The sequence below is a fragment of the Vanellus vanellus genome (assembly GCF_965231255.1).
Source record: "Vanellus vanellus genome assembly, chromosome: 3".
In the NCBI taxonomy this organism is placed as follows: Eukaryota; Metazoa; Chordata; class Aves; order Charadriiformes; family Charadriidae; genus Vanellus; species Vanellus vanellus.
The window spans coordinates 68,343,653-68,365,885 of record NC_138907.1 but is presented as its reverse complement, the minus strand read 5'-3'; the positions used below and the strand labels follow the sequence as shown (position 1 = coordinate 68,365,885).

Here is a 22,233-nt window from a genome sequence, read left to right as displayed (position 1 = left end):
ACCTCACTGAGTAACAAGTATTTATTTATATACTTTTTAGCACTCTGCAGAGAAGTCAGAAACCATAACATTGGAAAAGATCTTTAATTTCACATTGATAAAATTAGTGCAGTGTGAACTTGCTCTCTGTTGTACAAAAAGGAAATCTGAATAACTTGGAGGAGATACATTCGAAGGTCCTGAGGGAATTGGCTTAAGTAGTTGCTAAGCCACTATCCATCATGTTTGAAAAGCCATGACAGTCAGACGAAGGCCCCAGTGGCTTGAGAAAAGGGAATATCACACCTATTTTTGAAGAGTGTAATAAAGAGGACCCTGGGAACTACCGAGCGGTCAGCGTCTAGTATAAGGTGTCTCTGCTTAAGGCAGGAGGGTTGGACTAGGTCTTCAGAGTTCCCTTCCAACCCTAACGTTTCTATGAAAAGTACACATTCTCCAGTAAAAACAGACTCTTATGTGCTATTCCTGTATCTGACTAAATAGTTTTACTAATGTTAATATTCTCATTATGGAATTAAAGTGTAAAGACTTGGTCTGAGTCTGTAATAGTTGAGGAGATATTGAGAATAGTTTTAAAGTTTTCAGGTTTCGAGGTTTGGCACTGTAGAACTTTTGAATGGAGCCTAAAAAAATGGCTGTGATGGTTCTTTTCTTCTCAAGCTAGAGGAACAAACAGGTCACTGCTGGTGAGAGGACACTGCGTAGAAACCTCACGGAAGGAAATGAGAACACTTTTTACCCTGGGTACTCTCAACACTGCTGGACTCAGGCTGAGCATCAGTTCTTGGATCAAGGAGGGCAAAAAAAAAGAATATGCCTTTCCGTGTTCTCTCTTCTCTGCTATTGTCTAGGTTTGAAGAAGAAAGGTTTGAATATTGGCATTTCCACCAATTTTCCTTTCCTTACCATACCCTGTCTCTATGGAAAGAAGTGATTAGCCTTAGGAAACAAAGAAAAAAAAGAAATTGCTTTCTGCTATTATTTGAAAGCAATGTGAAAAGAATTACTAACTGTAGTCCTCAGTGCTGGTGTACAGTAGGCCAATGATGAGCAGCACAAATGATCGACAGAAAGCAGCTTTTCTTTTTGAGGCCTTCACAAACAACTGAACAATGAGTAATGGAGAAAACCAACAGAGAAAATTACAAAGAACAAAGCTGACAGTGCCAGAAATTTTACAGGTACTGATTCTTTCCATTCACCTTCATGTATCTTAGATACTCAACAGCTGGACAACTTGAGAGCTTAACAGTTTGACATTTTATAAAGTGCACTGTTTTAACAGAATTTGCTTCTAATTTTTTTTTTAAATGACACAAGTTATAATCATATTTTACTTATGACATGAGCAAAAGTTGAGAGGTATTAATAAAGGATCTATTTTTCTCAAGGAAAAGAAAATGTTCTTAAAGGAACCTGAGCCTCTCTGGCAGTAATATACAGGGGAGGCAGAAAGCGGAGATTGTTCTAAATTGAGGTATTTGTAATTTTTTATTTTTTTTAAATGCAAGTACTGCAAGTATTAACTTAATGGGACTGAGCATTTTACATGAGTGAATTTTTGTCTAATTAGAAAAGATGAAAGATTTCTAACTGAAACTTGGCTTGATTTGGAGACGCCCACCTTCAAGCTTTTCAAAGTTTGCTACGGTAAAGTCTTTCTCAGGTTTTCCCACAAAGTGCTGTGGACATCTTATTTTGCATGACATATGAGTAGCTGCAGTTTTTTTCTGGGACAGATGATGCCCTGCTAGCTAGTAACCAGAATTGTTTGCAACACTGTGGAAAAAAAAAAAACCTATGTTGGAGTGAAGCGTGTGCGTCTTTCAGCCCAAATTGCCCATCTGGTAGCAGCATTTCAGTTGGAAGAAGCTCAGATGAACAGGAGAGGCATTGTCATTAGAAGGCAAACTGCAGCATGGCAGGGAGCTGCTCAGCTCTCTAAACTGATATTAGTTGAATCCTGCTAAGCATCTTTTTTTTTTTTTTTTTTTTTTTTCCCATGCCAGCATTTTCAATTACAGCATTTCTAGCTGTGAGCAGGATGTTTGAAACCATGGCCACTGTCTCTCAGGACAGCAATAGAAAAAGATACGTGCTAGATGGTCGTTTGAGGAATCTGGAGAGCCACTCCATTTCTCAATTAGGTTTTTTCTCTGCCTGAGTTGGATGTGAGACTAAAATGAGAAGGTTAGTTGTTCATAAATAGCCAATTGTTTGAAAATTCTTGCATCAAAACTTAGTAACTACTAAGTAACTGCTAAATAGTAGACACAAGCAATAATCCATAACGGCATATGTGAATTGAAATACGACTGACCGCATAGAATCACAAGGAATTGATATTGGTCTCTGAGAACAAGAGGAACCGTTTCTCAAACTCACAAAACCTCTGCTTTAGATCATTAGCAGAAGTGCTTGGATTTGGTCTGTTTCATGTCTTACGCTTGCAGGAGAGGCTATTCCAAAACGAAAAATAGTGCAAATGTAATATTTAATTTGAGATGCATGATGTCCTGCATATATAAAAGTCGTTTTTATCCACGAGTGTAAAGATCAAGGAACACTGTTTTGCACTGAGAATTTGTTTAGATCTGTGATTCCTGATTGTTGGTCATCCTAAGTACTAAAAGTTACTGAATCTGGTAGCCTGACGGATGCAAGGCTGCTGCGGCTCTGTCTTCACGTTCAGACTGTAGCAAGGCAGAGCTAATGCTTCTGAGAGAGTGAAACACACACGCACACACAGAGCCATGTAAATAGGCCACAGTGCCCTACCAGCACCCACATGAATACATAGCACTCACACAAAGACAGCAGAGGCTGCCTCAGCCTGGTCTTCCTTTCCGGCTGATTAGGATTAAAGTCTGCTAGGACCATGTGGGTTTATATCTACGGATGCATACACAACATGCAATACTTCAGTAGCTGGCCTTAGATAATCTGTCCACTAGCTGGCTCCTGATCTTGCTGGTGTCCCCGGCTGCTGGCACCCAAACAGAAAAGCCTTGGAGATTTGCAGGCCTACTCTTAATTGCTGGTATTCAGACCTCTTCTACTTGCTGGCTAGTTGAGCTTGAAGTTAACTCTTGTTCACACATACCCACTCAAAAGAGGGAGCACACCTAAATGGAAGATAGTTAGAAACAGGATTTGATGAGAAGATAGATCAGACTTCAGTGATCGAGGTTAGGACAAAGATGCTGACCAGATAGCTATGTACACGGAGTCACGGAGTTTTCAGAGTTGGAAGGGACCTCTAGAGATCATCTAGTCCAACTCCCCTGCTAAAGCAGGATTGCCCAGAGCACATTACTCAGGACTGCATCCAGGAGGGTCTTGAAGATCTCCAGAGAAGGGGACTCCACAACCTCCCTGGGCAGCCTGTGCCAGTGCTCTGTCACCCTCACCGTAAAGAAGTGTTTCCGTGTATTTGAACGGAACTTCCTGTGTTCTAACTTGTGCCCATTACCCCTCGTCCTGTCACTGGGAACCATTGAGAAGAGCCTGGCTCCATCCTCCTTCAACCCGCCCTTTAGATACTTGTAAGCATTAATAAGGTCTCCCCGCAGCCAACTCTCAATCCACCTCACTGTCGCCTCATCTAGCCCATACTTCCTCAGCTTCCTAATGAGGATGTTATGGGAGACAGTGTCAAAAGCCTTGCTAAAGTCAAGGTAGATGACATCTACGACTCTCCCCTCATCCAGCCAACAAGTTATAACATCATAGAGAGCTATCGGATTGGTCAAGGCTGATTTACCCTTGGTAAATCCATGTTGACCACTTCCAATAACTTCCTGTTCCTCAACGTATTTGGAAATGACATCCAGAATGAGTCGCTCCATTACCTTCCTAGGGACAGAGGTGAGACTAACCGGTCTGTAGTTCCCTGGGTCCACCTTCTTGCCTTTTTTGAAGATCGGGGTGATGTCAGCCTTCCTCCAGTCCTCAGGCACCTCTCCTGTTCTCCATGACCTTTCAAAGACGATGGAGAGTGGTCTAGCAATAACATCTGCCAGCTCTCTCAGCACTCATGGGTGCATCCTGTCAGGGCCCATGGACTTTTGAATGTCCAACTTTGCCAAGTGGTCTCTGACCCAGTCCTCCTCAACTGAGGGAAAATCTTCCTCTCTCCAGACCTTCCCCTTTGCCTTCAGAATATGGGATTCGTGAGGGACAGCTTTAGGAGTGAAGACCGAAGAAAAGAAGGCATTCAGTAACTTTGCCTTCTCTGTGTCTTCCACCACTAGGGCACCCGTCTCGTTCATCAGTGGGCCTACGTTTTCCCTAGTCTTCCTTTTTCTATTGATATACTGAAAGAATCTCTTCTTATTTGTCTTTAACTGCAGTGGCCAAGCTGAGTTCTGGTTGAGCTTTGGCCCTTCTCATTTTCCCCCTACAGTCAACTGGTTCTTTTTATCTCCTTTTTTCTCTGTCTTACACTTGTTCCTCCCTGATCCACCTTGAACCCTTCCTTTCCCCGCCTTTATTCCCTCCCCTAAATGTTCCATAGAAAGTCTCATCCCTTTACACAATCCCCTTAACACATCCCAAATAAATTTTACGCAGTCCAAAAATGTTTTTTTCCCTGCTTTTCTTAATGACTCATACCCCCTGTGGGCAATAACCCCCGTTAGCAGCGGGTTCCGCAGGGTGTTCTGAGATAGCTTTCTCAGTTGACTCATCTGGATGGATTTTGCACTGGGACAAGGGGTGGCTGCAGTGCTTTGCTGTGCCTAAGAGCACTTAAATGACTGGTTAAATAAATCTATGGGACGTTTGAGGCCACAAGTTTTAACACTATTTAAGCCAGCCTGTAAGGAAACACACCCTTGCCCAAATTTTGCACTCTTCTCTAGAAAAGAATACCGTGTTTACTTGACCACTGAACTGGAATAATAGTCAACAACATAATATAATTACGGTAAATAAGTAGATACACAGCTTACACCAGATTGTTGATGGAAGCCTCCATTAGAGCTACTACGTTATTCTGTTGAGAAAATGAAATGGAAATACTTCTATAGAATTGTGTGGTACTGTATTTTTTCTCCGATGATATTTTGGCTTACATGAACGGTTTCTAACTGAAGGATTTATTTTTTAAATAGAAGTGCAGGTGGGAGTCAGGCACAATGAGATTTCCTGCTTCACTAGCTAACCCTATGCAGATTAATGATTCACTTCAGCTCTATCTGAATAATATTAGTGTAGCAAATTATCCTGTATAGTAGGATGCACTTTTCTATGTCTTATGAGGCATTCATAAGAAGATACAGCGCTATAACTTACGGAACTGTTCCTCACAATATGTGCTTTGCAGATCTCACTGCTGAGACAATTACCAGTGAAAATGAGACCCAAGACTCATTTTGTTTCTCATCTTGAGGATTGTGTTATTATGTTGACTAGAATTCGGGAAAAGCTTAAAGGACTATTTAGACTGTTTCCCTCCCACTCTCATAATTACACTACGGTCACATGAGCAGAACAAGTAGAAAAAAAATGCCAGCTGCACTTTGGCAGCTGTTAATGGACTATTACATGCTACTAGGCAGGTTGGTATTGCTTCGTTTTCGCATATGTATCAGCAAACTTTGGTCTTCAGGTGACATTGTATTGGACTTCTATAAAACCAGATGTGCTCTAAGATTGTACAATTATTACATCAATTGACATGTATCGGCTTACTGATGCTATTTGAAAAGTAAACCAGGCATGCTCCATCAATTACTCTGTGGGAATAGAAGCTCGGTGTTAATATTTACTAGGAAACTTGGGTCCATAAAGCTGAGCAGGCTCACTTTTTTGATTATGGAAACGAATACAGCAAAACTCAGTGAGACATTAGATTTTATTGGTATTAGCATTCTCATGCCACTAAGCTCTTGTTGGCTGTAGTATATAAATTGCTAAGCAACTCCACAGTAAAAGAAGGGTTACTCTTCTACCTGGAGAAAGAGAGTTTTCCAATTGTTTCGAAAGTCAGTGTTGCTTCCATGACATCAGCTTGCTTTGAGAATCATCATACAGCTGCCATTAATTTTAATCTATTTTTTTTTTTTTCTGCACTGGTTGTTATTGTCAACTTGTTTAGAAAGCACAGTAAAGCATGGAGTAGAGTAAGTTTGTTGTCTGTGTCACAGCACTGTGATGAGCTGGTAGTGACTAGGGTAGCTCTCTAAGCTGGGACAAACGTCTTCCTGATTCATGCTGAAACTCTCTGAGTCTAGCTGTGCCCCAAAGAAAAGGTGTTTCTAAGAGGCATGGATTAGCATCCTGTACTCCCTCCAGCCTAGCCTTAGTGAGAAAGATCAAGAATATCAATCAGGCCATGTTTTTGATGCATGTGCTTGCTCATCTTCCCTTGACCGCAATTAGCGTTAGCAGCCTACCAACATTTAAAAATTCTGGTCTTTAGTTCCAGCTCTGTTTCTCTGCCCAGGAAATCATTTTGTTTTATACAAAACAGTCTTTCAGTTCCACTTGTGAATAGAGACTTGAAAGAGAAAAGAGAATATTTCACATGTCAGTGGGTTGCAGATAGCTCGGTGCTGGTGCAGAAGCCACTACAGGAACTCTCAGAGGTTAGGACAGTAGTAGTCTGGACCAGACCAAAAACTGTAATTGAGTAGTAGTTAAAAACAACTCTTCACGTGTACTCTTTTATTTATGTTAACAAGCTATTTTTCTTGTCAAGTTTAGATTAAGAGAAATAATGTTCATCCCACTGACCTGCAATGTGCCGTTTCCTCTCCATTGCTATTTTTATAAAATGTTGTGGCAGTTTCATTTACAAAGTACGTTAAAAATAATCAAAGCCAACGGTATATAATAAATTGCAGTCAAACAGTACGCTATCCCAGACGGTAAGAAAGCAGACTTCAAACAAATCTTCAGCAGAATGTGCAGGAAATGTTATTGAAATAGGACTCTAATTTGAAAAATAACTGTAGAAAGTTTCACTGTCCCACACAGCCTAGTGTTTCAAAGCAAGCAAACAAGAAAAGACTTCCTGTTGATTGCGCCTCTTGGCCCCACGGAGCCAATGCATCCAAGATGTTTGCAGCGCTAAATGTTTTTTTGGCAGGGCGTAGCATTAAATCTTCTGTGAAGTTTTGCGAATTTTAGGACTTCCACAAAAGAAAATATGTATGCACACTTAAGATTATGAATTTGTTGTCAGCTACGTCCACAGATCTTCCACGGTACAAGCCCTGGCAACGTGTTTAATCTTAGTTATTATCCATTTAACACATAACGAATAGTCTTACTGAGAATTTGGCGTGGGACACTGTTATGGTTTGAGAAACCTGTAACAGTTTATTGTCGTTTAGGCAATCATTCTGTCAGCCAATGACCCCTCCCCACGCAGGAAGGGGAATCAGGAAAAAACAAGGAAATCCGAGAGTTGAAATATAAACAGATTTAATAGAATAAGATTAGATAATTAACCTTAATAGCACTAAAGAACCGATAATGATCCTGATACCAATACAGACTATGCAAGGATTACACTCAGCCAACGATATCAGTAGGCAGCTGTGCACTCCCAGCCATGGACAGCAAATGTGGGACACTGCGAGCGCTATGGCTTCGGGAGAAAGGGAAGGCCTCAGGGGTCCGGCACCAGGGCAAGAAGTTCTCAGAATCGCAGCCATCAAGGGAGAGAGAGAACTTCTCAGCCAGCTTTCTCATTTATATTGAATGTGACGTTGATGGTATGAAATAATGCTGTAGACCAGCTTGGGTCAAGTGCTCAGGTCTCACTCCTCCTCATCCCTGCACCTGGCGAGCTCGAAAACACTGAGACCTTGAAACCCATACACCACAGCTGTCTATAAAGTCAGTATTTTCACAAATTCACACACTAGAGTCTTCTAAAAGTGCAGTCTTCCCAAGTATTAGAAGAGAAATTAGTCCTGTGTCGCTCAAACTGGACAGACACTTATTTAATTTTTTTTTCAAAAAAGTGTTCAGAAGTACTCTAGAATGAAATCTCTGTTCTGAACGGCTGGAGCTGAAAGAGTTTATGTGGTTTGACTAGATCATGCTGGTGTAAAAAGAATTTACGTTGTATGTTGGGTTCTTTACTCATGCAGAGGACAATGTACAAAATAACTCTTGATAAACTAGTTCCTTAAAATAGATCTTTTTCTCATTACCTCCCTTAGGAAATAATAAATTATTGAACACTCCAGCTATTTTCTTTAATTTCAAAGAGCTTACCTGGGGGGAAACACTTTGGAGAGGTATATTAATGCTGTTTTTTTCTCTGTTTATTGTAAACAGTATTGGTGACTCTGATCTAGTATAGTTGCATGTGGCCACAATGAAATATAACTATAAATGAGGTTAAGAGTGGAAAGGGCGTTTGTGAAACAGTGGACAAGTGATTGTATGATTCCTGTTGAAACAATGGAATGAAACACAGGTTTCTCCTTGTCTCTGGAGATTTTCTTTCATGCTGTTGAAGAAAAATATTGATAACTTGAGATAATCCTCCACGAAAGCACAGTTATGCACATGTTTTTCAAGTCAAAATAAATACAGCCTCACCCACTTGTTATTCCCACTGAAAAAATTTAGTTGTAGTGATTTGAATTCGTGACTGAAGCAATTGTGGATCTTACCATGTTCTCAGCATCTACACAGAAGGCAGGGATGATAATTGGAGATAAACGCTTTCGTTTATTGAAACGATATTTGCCTCCCTCATCAAATGTACTGTAGTATTTGCAGCACTTTGCCAGTTAACATAATTTCTATTCTATAATAATATTGGTAGTTATTAAAAAAAACAAACTGAGTCTTCTTACTGTTTCTTTCATCAATTACCGTGGGATCTTCTTTCACCAGGGTTACTGATTGTTTAAGTATTCACAACAGATTTTGTGTGGACTGAGTCTGAATTATGCAGCTTCTTTACAATGACTATCTGATATAGAAAACATTAAGTATTAAGTAACCCTGTTCTCTCCATGATACTCTCTGGCATCCTCATGTGCAGACTCTGCATCTTAAAAATATTAACTTACTATATGTTCTTCTTTTCTAATGGAAATTGCTGTTTCCTTTCCTTAGCTTCAGTTTTACCTCTGCAGCGTCTAGATGTTACTAACCAAAAAAACCAAACCAAACCAAACCAAACCAAATCTGCATCACTAATGTCTGTCATTCTGCAATTGCAAATATATTGTTTGTGGCTTGCATTCGAGCAAGCCTGTAAACAGAAATAAACCTTGATAGATCAATTGAATAGGCAGGTGAAATGGACCATAATGATCATTGATTACATTCTTACATTCTGTTTATAGTGATACTTGATGTGTCTCTGTCCTATAAAGCCGATTTATGGCCACAGTTCTGAGTCACGTGATTGAAACAAGGATGTTTTTTAGAATGATTTCAGCATGATGTGATTACCTTTCAATAGCTTAAACTTATGGTTTTTTTCTAAACAGTGATAAAGTTGTAACAGAGTTTGGCAACTCTTAAGCATCGCAGAAAGTGTATGTCTATAAATACACATACAGAAACAAACCCACTTCTACAAACTAAAAATAATTGAAAACACACTTTGCAAACATTTGGCTGAAACGGCAGCTTAACAAGTACCTACTAAGTTATGTGGAATTTAAAGTGCTTTTTAATTCTATTTTCAAAGTGTCTATTGGCCTAATGCAGCTAATCTTCTTTCAGAAATGTTAATGGAGAATTTATTTCTGGAGTTAGAGTTTCAATGGAATCTGAGGCCATAAGCATTTTTAGAGGAAAAAAATCAAACATTATCATATTTACTGTTCTTAGTTTGGTAGCTATTAAGGAACTGGAACATATTAAGGAACATATATTCATATATATGTTCATATATTCGACATATATTCAACATATATAGCTATTAAGGAACTGGAACTATTAAGGAACATATATTCACTTATGTTTTAACAATTCGTCTGTTTTTCAGATTTTCCAGATTGCATATGTTATTGTGAAAGCAGCTAACTCACCTCGACCTGGGAATTGGATATTGGAGCGTTCTCTGGATGGTGTAGACTATCAACCATGGCAGTATTATGCTATCACAGACAGTGAGTGCCTGACACGCTACAACATCCATCCCCGTCCTGGAACTCCATCCTATATAAAAGACGATGAAGTCATATGCACTTCTTATTATTCCAAAATCCATCCTCTGGAGAATGGAGAGGTAAGATTAAATGTTATTCCGTGCACTATAACCTGGCAGAAAAAAAACCATTGCTTAATTGTTAAATATCTGCCTTGATTAGACAGAGAGTGTTCTGACATGCGTGAAAAATGGGGAGGTAATCTATTTGCAGTTTTAAAAAACTCATCTTACGTAGTCCTATATACATGCATACAAGGTACACTCTAATAAGCATATTTTACAAAGTAAACCCAGACATAAAAGAGTTACTAGGTAGAATAAGGCACTAATACTTTCAGACATCTTTAGGTGCTTGAAAGTTCTTCCTGTGTCACTTGTGAACAAAGGTGAGAATACTGGGAAAAATCGTGGACCCAGTGAAGTCATTAAAATACTTTACTTTGAGTCGCATTTTCAGTCCCTGTGTATAAGCTAGGATGTTAAATGGTAATGATTTTACTCAGAGTTTATTTTATTGCATTTAGGAGCTCGTAACTGACCCTCTGCCCCTGCATATACCTGTTAATTCTTCTCCTGTCAGAGGCCTCTGCCATTTCATCATGAGTCCAGGCACAGGAATCATGGACCAGTCATTTGTTTTAACTGAGGGCATAGAAAAGATTTGGTGGAGGTGAGAATGAGGAACTGTGGTTGAAAGAACAAGGAAAATGTAACAACTGTAGCTGAAAAGACAGTATTTTCAGCCACTTAAAACGAAGAGAGGGAATGCCACGTGTACCAAATTCCAAGTGTACTTTTTTTTTTTCCACAGTTTTTTTTCCAACACTTGCTTTGCACATAACTTGGTAAATCAAGGAAGTAATGTGACTTGAAAGTGCACTAGATCTGAAGTATTTATTTATTTACAGATTCTTTGATGTCTAACGACGTTCTGTGAAATTTTAGCCTCAACATTTATCCTTCTGTTAATTGTTTCTGTTCCACTTTTTTAATGGCTTATCTCCATATAAAGAGGTGCAAACTTAACTCTCTTTTTTACATGCAAAGCAACATTCACATACAAAATTGTTAATACAATTATTTTTGAATACTGCATATGTATAGTTTGTTTATATTCACAGGAAATTTCCAATGCCAGCTGCAAAAATAGAAAAATACAGCTTTCAATGAAAATATCCTGCTGATACACTTGAAAAAGGTGTAAGCTTGGATCTAAAGGAGTCTCACATGAGTTATCAGATATGAAATCAGTTGCACATCTAGGAAAAATCGTCGCAAATACGTTGTGTGTTTGTAGTTGTGTTGTTCGTAGTTGTGTCATTTGAATGGGTGTTTGCACTTGTAAAATGTAGCAGGAGCAGATAAAGTGACATTAAAAGAAATAGTGCATACATATGTGCTATGTTTTTAAAATGTTCCCAAATGTGTGCTTTTGGAGAGGTGAGCAGAACATGAGTTAGCTGTTTATCACTTGCAAAGAAATTCTATACATTGTCTTTGGGAGAACGTGTCTGCATTGAAAATGTAATGCCAAAGTAATTACCCCAATAATTAATTTAATTTACATTGTTCAGTTTCTTTGATTGTCTAATTCTCTTGCAGACAGATACTGATTCCAGTAGTCTGCTGTTCTCTTCGTTAAACCTGTGCCTCCTTGTGTTCTTCATTAGCTGAGTTAGCAAGGGCTTTTATTCAGCATGCGGGTATACATCTGTGACTGAAACATTGGCTTAAATCCTGCTGAATTGAGTAGAACTTAATTCCGATCTTAACTGTGCAATTAATAATTTTTAACTTGGTCTCATGTCCTGCAATTGGTGTTCTGTCCTGAACCTGAATAACCAGCATCTGATCGACAGTTTCTTTAAATGGGAAGAAGACTTCAAAAAGAGGAATGCATCTGTTCCATTCCACTTGGAAAAGGGGAATTAGAATAGACTATATCAGTGGAAGGGACCTACAACAGTCATCTAGTCCAACTGCCTGACAAATTCAGGGCTGACCAAAAGTTAAAGCATGTTGTTAAGGGCATTATCCAAATGCTTCTTAAACACTGATGCTTGGGGCATCCACCGCCTCTCTGAAAGCCTGTTCCAGTGTTTGACCACCCTCTTGGTAAAGAAATGTTTCCTAATGGCCAGTCTAAACCTCCCCTGGTGCAGCTTTGAACCATTCCCACAAGTCCTATCACTGGATCCCAGGGAGAAGAGATCAGCACCTCCCTCTCCACTTCCCCTCCTCAGGAAGCTGTAGACATGAGATTGCCCCTCAGCCTCCTTCTCCCCAAGCTAGACAAGCCCAAGTCCGCAGCTGCTCCTCAAAAGACATTCCTTCTAGCCCTTTCGTCAGCTTTGTTGCCCTCTTCTGGATGCGTTCAAGGACCTTCACATCCATCTTAAATTGTGGGGCCCAGAGCTGCACACAGCACTCAGGGTGAGGCCACAGCAACGCTGAATACAGTGGGATAATCACCTCATTTGACCGGCTTTTTGTGCTGTGTTTGATGCACCCCGGGATGTAGTTTGCCCTCTTGGCTGCCAGGGCATGCTGCTGACTCATATTTAGCCCACTGTTGAGCAGCAGCCCCAGATCCCTTTCTGCAGGGCTGCTCTCCAGCCACTCCTCTCCCAATTTGTACTTGTGCCTGGCATTACTCCGTCCTTTTGACTTCTTAAATTTCACCCCATTAATCATAGCCCAATGCTCTAATCTATCTAGATCCATCTGCAAGGCCTCTTGTCCCTCAAGAGAGTCAACGCTACCTCCCAGTCTGATACTGCCAGAAGGTGCATTTAACTCCTGCAACCTGGTCATTGACAAATACACTGAACAGAACAGGCCCTAGAATTGAACCATGAGGAACACTGCTGGTGACTGGTCGCCAGCCAGATGTAGCCTTGTTCATTACAGCCCTCTGAGCTCTGCCTTTCAGTCAGTTCTTCACCCAGCATACTGTGAACGCGCTCATCCCACAGTTGGACAACTTGTCCAGAAGGATCAGTATCAAAAGCCTTACTAAAATCCAGAAAAACTACATCCACCACTTTCCCTTCATCTATTAGGCAGGTGACCTTGTCATAGAAGGATATCAAATTAAACAGGACTTTCCTTTGGTAAATTGTTAGATACAGGCATACTCTATGAAAGGCATATGATTTAAGCCGCCCTAAGTTAATCTTACCTCGCACAGGTAGTTATTAATCCAAGATATGTCACTAATAGACAGAGAACATCTTGAAATGAAAAGCCTAAAGCTTAACTTTTATAGTGACTGGAAGAGTGTCATTTCACATGAATTAATCAGCTTACATTTTTAACAATATTCTTTTCATAAGTAAAACACTAGTTTCATCTGTCTGAGTAGCTATAGACTGTATTGTGAAATATGCAGCATTAACACAGAATTAACCCAGGTTAATTCTTTTTCATATTTCATTAAACATGTAACATGAAAAATAAAACAATTCATACCAATACCAGATTTACCTGGTAAATGATTGGCTTCAGGACTGGTGCTACAGGCAGGGCTTTGGTTTCTTTGATAACAGCTGGTTTTATAAGACACCGGTCTGGACAGTGACACGTGGGAAAGGTTTATCTCACAGGGGCAAAAGGATGCTGGGGCAGGAGCTAGCAGGGCTCATTTGGAGAGCTTTAAACTAGATTCGAAGGGGGATGGGGTTGTTACTGAGCTTGCATTGGTGGGGCAGCACTCCAGAATTGATAAAGGCCGGGAGGCCTCCCATACCCATAGGGTGAAATCGGTGTGCTCAGCTCGCTCCCTGAAATGCCTGTACACCAATGCACACAGCATGGGGAATAAGCAGGAAGAGTTAGAAACTCTTGTTCGGTCAGGAGATTATGATCTGGTGGCAATTACAGAGACATGGTGGGACAGCTCACATGACTGGAATGTGGTCATGGGTGGCTATGTCCTTTTCAGGAAAGGCAGGCCAGCCAGGCGAGGTGGTGGTGTTGCCCTTTACGTGAGAGAGCAACTACAATGTACCAAGTACTGTCCACGTGCAGTTGAGGAGCAAGTTGAGAGTCTGTGGGTGAGGATTAAGGGACAGGCTGGCAGGGGTGACACTGTTGTGGGTGTCTATTACAGGCCACCAGATCAGGGGGAGGAAGTTGATGAGGCCTTCTATGGGCAGCTGAGAGTGGCCTCACAGTCACAGGCCCTGGTTGTCGTGGGGGATTTTAACTTTCCGGATGTTTGCTGGAAGGACTACTCAGCCAGCCAGCCTCAGTCTAGGAGGTTCCTCCAATGCACTGATGACAACTTTCTGATTCAAATGGTGGAGGAGCCGACTAGGAGAGGTGCACTGCTGGATCTCGTCCTCACTAACAAGGAGGGTCTGGTGCAAGGAGTAAAGGTTGAAGGCTGCCTTGGCTGCAGTGGCCATGAGATGGTGGAGTTCATGATCTCGGCTGGTGGAAGCAGAATAGCAAGCAGAATTGCAACCCTGGACTTCAGCAGGGCAAACTTTGGCCTTTTCAAACAATTACTAGGGGAAAACCCATGGACAAAGCTGTTTGAAGGTAAAGGTGCCCAGAATAGCTGGTCAGCATTCAGGGGCTGCTTCTACCAAGCTCAAGATCAGAGCATCCCGACACGTAGGAAGTCAAGGAAGGGAGCCAGGAGACCTGTGTGGCTAAACAGGGAACTGCTTGGCAAGCTCAAGTGGAAGAAGAGAGTTTATAGATCATGGAAGGAGGGGCTGACCACTTGGGAAGAGTACAGGGCTGCTGTCAGGGGATGTAGAGAGGCAACTAGGAAAGCTAAGGCCTCCTTAGAGTTAAACCTGGCAAGAGGGGTCAAGGACAACAGGAAGAGCTTTTTCAAATACATGGCAGATAAAACTAACACCAGAGGCAATGTAGGCCCACTACTGAATGGGGTGGGTGCCCTGGTGACAGAAGATACAGAGAAGGCAGAACTACTGAATGCCTTCTTTGTCTCTGTCTACTCTGTCGGGGGCTGTCCTGAGGAGTCCTGTTCCGCTGAGACCCCAGATGAAGATGAAGTCAAGTCAATGGATGAGTTTGCCTTAGTCGATGAGGACTGGGTCAGAGACCAGTTAAGCAACCTGGACATCCGTAAATCCATGGGTCCAGATGGGATGCACCCGCGGGTGCTGAAGGAGCTGTCTGAAGTCATTGCTGGACCACTCTCCACCGTCTTTACCAAGTCTTGGGAAACGGGCGAGGTGCCTGAGGACTGGAGGAAAGCAAATGTCACTCCAGTCTTCAAAAAGGGCAAGAAGGAGGACCCGGGTAACTATAGACCGGTCAGCCTCACCTCCATCCCTGGGAAACTGATGGAACAGCTTATCCTTGGTGCCCTCTCAAGGCATATCAAGGATAAGAGGGTTATTAGGGGCAGTCAGCATGGCTTTTCCAAGGGGAAGTCATGCTTGACCAACCTCATAGACTTTTATGAGGAAATAACGAGGTGGATGGATGATGGCAGAGCGGTAGATGTGGTCTACCTTGACTTCAGTAAAGCATTTGACACGGTCTCCCACAGCATCCTCATGGCTAAACTGAGGAAGTGTGGACTGGATGATCAGATAATTAGGTGGACTGCGAACTGGCTGAAGGAGAGAAGCCAGAGAGTCGTAGTCAATGGGGCAGAGTCCAGTTGGAGGCCGGTAACCAGTGGAGTGCCTCAAGGGTCGGTACTGGGGCCCATATTATTCAATATATTCATCAATGATTTAGATGAGGGAATTGAGTGTACTATCAGCAAGTTTGCTGATGACACTAAGCTAGGAGGAGTGGCTGACACGCCAGAGGGCTGTGCTGCCATCCAGAGAGACTTGGACAGGCTGGAGATTTGGGCAGGGAATAACTTAATGAAATACAACAAGGGAAAGTGTAGGGTCCTACATCTGGGCAGAAACAACCCCAGGTTCCAGTATAGGATGGGGAGCTACCTGTTAGAGAGCAGTGTAGAGGAAAGGGACCTGGGGGTCCTGGTGGACAGCAGGATGACCATGAGCCAGCACTGTGCCCTTGTGGCCAAGAAGGCCAATGGCATCCTGGGCTGTATTAGAAAGGGGGTGGTTAGTAGATCGAGAGAGGTCCTCCTTCCCCTCTACTCTGCCCTGGTGAGACCGCATCTAAAATATTGTGTCCAGTTCTGGGCCCCTCAGTTCAAGAAGGACAGAGAGCCGCTGGAGTGAGTCCAGCGTAGGGCAACTAAGATGATTAAGGGAGTGGAGCATCTCCCTTATGAGGAAAGACTGAGGGAGCTGGGTCTCTTTAGTTTGGAGAAGAGGAGACTGAGGGGTGATCTTATTAGCGTTTATAAATATATAAAGGGGGAATGTCATGAGGATGGAGCCAGGCTCTTCTCAGTAGCAACCAATGATAGGACAAGGGGTAATGGATTCAAGCTGGAACACAAGAGGTTCCACTTAAATTTGAGAAGAAACTTCTTCTCAGTGAGGGTGACAGAGCACTGGAACAGGCTGCCCAGGGAGGTTGTGGAGTCTCCTTCCCTGGAGACATTCAAAACTCGCCTGGACGCCTTCCTGTGCAACCTCATCTAGGTGTTCCTGCTCCGACAGGGGGATTGGACTAGATGATCTTTTGAGGTCCCTTCCAATCCTTAGCATACTGTGATACTGTGTGATACTGTGATACCTGCAGTTGTGTTGTAGGTGATATTTGCCTGGCTCCTGGTCTTTCACTGGTACTACAGCTGCATATCATTTATTTTTGTTCCAGGGTAGGACTTTTGTTCTATGTATCAGATATTACAGACATTTTGTAAGACTGTCAGAGTTATGAAATGTGCATCAAGTACATTTCCTTTGCTTCAAGACCCATGAGCTATTTAGGCACACCATTCTGCTGTACACTCAGAAAATCTGATGAAGTGCAGGAGGAGCATAGCTAAATCTACATCTACAGTTGTGTCTTAAGTTAAAACTTGTCATCTTAGAAAACCCAGAATATATTCTTTTCATGTATATTTTCAACGAACGTTTTAATCAGTGACTCGATTGATTAGAGTATTCCCAGAAATGTTAATTCTAAGCAAAATATTTTGGGTGTTTAATATTGTTGATATTTGCACCAGTAATATTCTCTTGGCCAATCACAGAATTAAAACTAGCAATAACTAAAACAACAACAAAAATACAACAACCAAACAAAAACCCTATGTGATTTATCTTCAGGTCATTGTAACTAGCACAAGCTTAAGTTCACTCAGTCAAATGTGAATAAACAATCTGTAGACCAAGAATTATTTGCATAAAATAGTTTTATTGAATATTTTCATGAATTAATGGAAAATGGGGTAATGACCACTTCTGAATGAACAAAACTGAGAAATTCTCAAATAAGGAAATTTCTCTCAAAACTGTATACTTAAATGCAGAAAGATTGTTAGCATTCTGGTTTCCATGCCTTCTAAGATCAGTGATACATGAAAAAATCATAGGGAGACCAGAGTGTCTCTGTATCACACTGGCAAAGGTAGACTTTCAGCATTTATGTTTCTGATATGCCATCAATAAATGTAAATGCTAAAGTTTCCCAAAATAGTATTTCAAAATGAAAAAGCAAGTTCCACTGCCTCAGTGTCCCTTAGCCAGAAAAAGAACTAAAAGAGATCAGTTATATTAATGAGTTACTCATTAACTTTTACTGAATTGATATTTGTTGCTTTAATGGTAATTTTTTTTGGCGCTAACTGAGAAAGTATCGTTTATGTAAGGGGTAATAACTGGTGGGAAGAGGCTGCTATTTTTGGGTAAAGAAGAATGCCCATTTTGTAACATTTTCATCTCTACTTAAACACCGTATCAGGATGTTTTTTCTTTTTTTCTTTATTTCCTCAGATGATTATTAGGTTGAGAACTAAAAATTAGTGGGTTACCATGGTGATTTTTGCTTCATTTCCCTGACAGAGGAGCCTCTGATGTTTACATCTAGTTTGTACCTTTTTTATTGCAATCTTTCTTCTTCTGCCAGACTACAATTTGTGGCACAGCTTCTTTACCTTGATGACTAGGTGGATGTAGGGCTCTGGACATTAACTTTCAATGTTGTAATTTTGTTTCTGTGAGGTGTATGAAGATTTCTTTTAATAAACGCTTGTTTGAACTAGCACGTATAGTATTTCTATTTGGATGCATGGGAATCTTCCCGCTTGCTTGCAGATGTTTCAAAGCTCTGGACCCTCTGAAGACTTCAGGTGCACCAGCTGATCACTGTGACATGTTAGGAAAATGTGTCTCTTTTCTTAGAAAATGACATGTTTTACTTGACCTGTAGCTTGATAGGAAATAAAATAGGAGGTTACACTTAGAAAAAGCATCCTTCAGGCCTACATAGATTTACAATATTTTGTATAGGCTAGGAGAAAATATCTAGGTCAAAAATAATTGGTTTGTTGTTTCTTTAATTCTCTGTCTGTGCAAGCAGAGATTGAAAATCAAATCCAGTGAAGACAGTGGGAGAAATGTTTAATTAATCTGATAGGAAAGAACCCGCTTTTAGTCAGAAGTCAAGAAGAAAAAACCCTCGTATTCTGGGAAACATTGAGTTTCTCTACAATGAGGCTTTCTGAAAGTATAAAAACCAAGAGGAGGGTGTGAATTTAATTTCCATCTTATTAAATCTTAATTGAAATAGCCAATTGACTCCCTGGTCCATATGAATGTCATCACATAGAGGAGTTCTGACAGAAAGTTGTTTTTCAAAAATTATACTGATTATTGTTGTGCAAAAGTTACGTAAATTTACAAGGAGAAGAAATGCCTCCCTCTTTTTGGGCAGAATCTGTTTTCAGAAGATGCTGCTTCGAAGGATATTTCTGCATTTGGGTAGAGTTTGGGTTACACAGAATTTACAAATGCTGAGCATTATTTGTCAGTTTGGTAGGCAGATTTAAAATGAAAAGGAGGGATTAAGAGAGCAGAAGCTGAAGTGGCTGTAGATGAGGAATACTTTTCCTTCAAAAGTGTTTGTGTGGGTAAGCGTGTGGGTGTAGCCAATGGAAGAATCTGTTGGCAGGATGCAGAGATAACACTGGTCTCTTTTTCAGTTCCAGTTGCCCTTTGCCAGAATTATCAGAAGGCAAGGTGTTCTCCTAAAGGTCTTGCCCAGGGTGGTATTGCTATCTAGTTTCTACTTCCTGGTGATGTAGTCTGCACTTGCTGTTAACCTTGTTGTAGAGAGTAGATGCACAGGACAACAATATTGAAATCTTTCCGAGATGTTTTTGTCTCTTACCCAAGACAGAGATGGGTTCGAGGTCTGTCTTATACTGTTTAGCTCTTTCTTCAGGAACATGTTCAGCTTGCCTTTCTTGTAGTCCAGGAGAAAGGGAGTTGAAAATATTAACAATGTCAGTACTAATGGAGAGTTAGGGGGAGGCAGTGGGGGAGATGAATAAACATTCAGTTATCCCAATCCTAAATGAAAGCTTTTACATTTATAATTTTTTTTTATATATATATATCTCACACCTCCCCATCACCAAACACCCTTGTGCAATTGTGAGCTTTTTGGCTTTCCATCACATTGTTACTTGTTTTGTTGTATTTCATATTTCATGGAAGAATGAAACTGAGATGTAGATTAGCTGTATCACGATGCTGTGAACATCACTCCCTGCTAATTGCTGCAATACTAATTTGGTATCATGAGAAGAAATCCACAAATGTATCTCTGTAACCAATGAAGAAAGCCATACATTTTTAATCATCCTAACGAGGCAATGGAGATGTGAAATTTCAGGATTCAGTAAATATTTCCTTATACTGAATAAAAGAAGGAATCTCTGACCCTCCTGGGTGAGATGCTTTTCATATGTTATTTTTAATTGCTGAGAATGATCTACCTTGACATTTAAAGATCACAAAATTGAAAGATATTAGCCCTATATTTGAAAGAAAATTATCTGATTCCAGAAATGTGAATGCCACCTAGTTACAGTATGCCAAGTGTACCAAATTTCCAGAAAGGTTGTCTAGACACTTCAGATCAAACACGGCCCTGGGTGTTGCTTGTTTCTTTTCAGCAAGTGGCATTTGTGAAGCAATTGATGCGACTATAAGATAGTTGACATGACCATATTGATAATGACAATATAGAAACATAAAATCATCCAGGTCGGAAGGGACCTTTAAGATCATCAAGTCCAACCAACCAATATAGTTGCACATCTGCTACTTAAACATTTTTTAGTAGCACAGTCAAAGTGCACCTTTTAAACGACTAATCAGTGTTAAAGCATTTACTTCAAGAATGTCAACCTACTTTCAGCATTACATTTACTAAGTAAACTTAACCAAATTAAAAAAAAGTTATCCCCAAAGAAGAATAGGCAGGTTTTTTGTTATACTGATTTTTAATACCTAAAGCAGTTAATGAAAAGGGATTTTAAAATAACTTGGGTATTAGAGCTGTATTTTATATCCAACACTTTTTCAGATCATGGGATTTCCTCATCCTGATGCATTTTGGACTTTTCTTACTGTTGATGAATCCACATTCCAAATACTTTTCTATCCTTACCTCAGACCCCTCTGGAGTTCTTGCATTCTTAACATCCTTTGGCAATTATTTCCATATATCTGGTACCTCCTTTTGTTTCGTTGTAGCTTGGCTCCTACTGGTTTCATTTGATGAACCCCAATTCTTGTACTGGAAAAGTTAGTTGGTGAACACTCAGTCTGGAACCATTTTCCCTATGCCGTTTATCATTCCATAGATTTCTGTTGTATTTTTACTTAAGTCATCTCTTTTCCAGGCTGAAGAGTCCTACCGTATTCTGTTGGGTTTTTTATACAGAAGTTATCCATTTGTTTCATCATTTTCTTGTCCTTCTCTGAACTTTTCCCAGTTCATTTTAAGATGAGGGGACAATGGTATTCAAGGTGTGGGTGAACCATGGATTTATAGTCATCTAATTATGTTTTCTGCTTGTGATTTCCTAAAATCTTGCTTCTTGATTTCTATTTTGGATGGCTGCTGAGCATTGTTGCTCATTGAAGTCTAATGTTTTCTCGAGGAAAAAATAATAAAGGTATCGCTTAAAAATATTAATAGCTTACCCTTAAATTTTATACTACTTTGGCCTTGCTGGCTTCCTTTCCAACTTCAGGTATTAAAGTTCCCACATATTTTCCTTTCTCTTGCTGATCTTTTAATCCTTTTTCACCTCTTTATGATATCTTTCTACCAGATCAAATTTATTTCCTCTCTAATTTTTTTGTTTAAAATAATTTTTGCTTCAAATTTACTTCTTCATCTTATATAATATATATAATAATATATAATGGACCGTGTCATACATGACTTGTCTGTATAAATATCATTAGCATGATTCTACTGCCAGAGTGATGCCAAGTATTAAATCAAGCTATGTCTTCTCTATTTCTTCTGAAAGCCTATGGTGCTCATGTCATATTTGTGCAGGCCTTTAAGAGAGTTTAAGACTTCCACAGCATGAAACCTTAACCTTGTTCTGTCTAAGAATTCAGCCCACAGAAAGGTTATGTCTTTACAGTGGGAAGGTTAGTACTAACAGATTGTCTTAGCAAATTTCCTGAGGGGGAATTTCAGACATTGATTCCTGAGCAAGAGAGAATACCAGGCAGTAGATTGCATTCAGCTTCCTCAGTTTTGTTGTGGTTTTGTTTTGTTTTGTTTTGTTTTTAACCATATATAGTGTTAAATGAAAAGTACTTGGCAATAGCTTCAGAAAGATATTAACACTAGTACATCATGCTCATAAAGGTTCTCTGAGATGACTTAACTGTTGATCAGTAAACTGGATAGTATTATTTCCATGTTCACAAAGGTAAAAATAACAGACCAAAAAACTTCGGCGAGAGCTGTCTGTGTGAATGTCATGGTTTAGCCCCTGCCAGCAGCTAGGACCACGCAGCCACTCACTCACTTCCCCGGTTGGGATGGGGAAGAAAATCAGAAGAGTAAAAATGAGGAAAAAGTTGTGGGTTGAGACAAAGACAGCTTAATAAGTAAAGCAAAAGCTGCGCATGCAAGGAAAACAAAACAAGGAATTCATTCACTGCTTCCCATGGGCAAGCAGGTGTTCAGCCATCTCC

At 40.4% G+C, this 22,233-nt stretch overlaps 1 protein-coding gene across 1 annotated transcript in view; it reads left to right on the top strand.

Moving 5' to 3' along the window:
- The window catches only part of LAMA2 (laminin subunit alpha 2), a 318,297-nt gene that overhangs the window by 36,778 nt on the left and 259,286 nt on the right, over positions 1-22,233 (top strand). Inside the window, exon 4 of the mRNA XM_082480248.1 lies at positions 9,971-10,213. Within this exon, the coding sequence (XP_082336374.1) occupies positions 9,971-10,213 (243 nt within the window). The remainder of the gene's footprint in view (positions 1-9,970; positions 10,214-22,233) is intronic.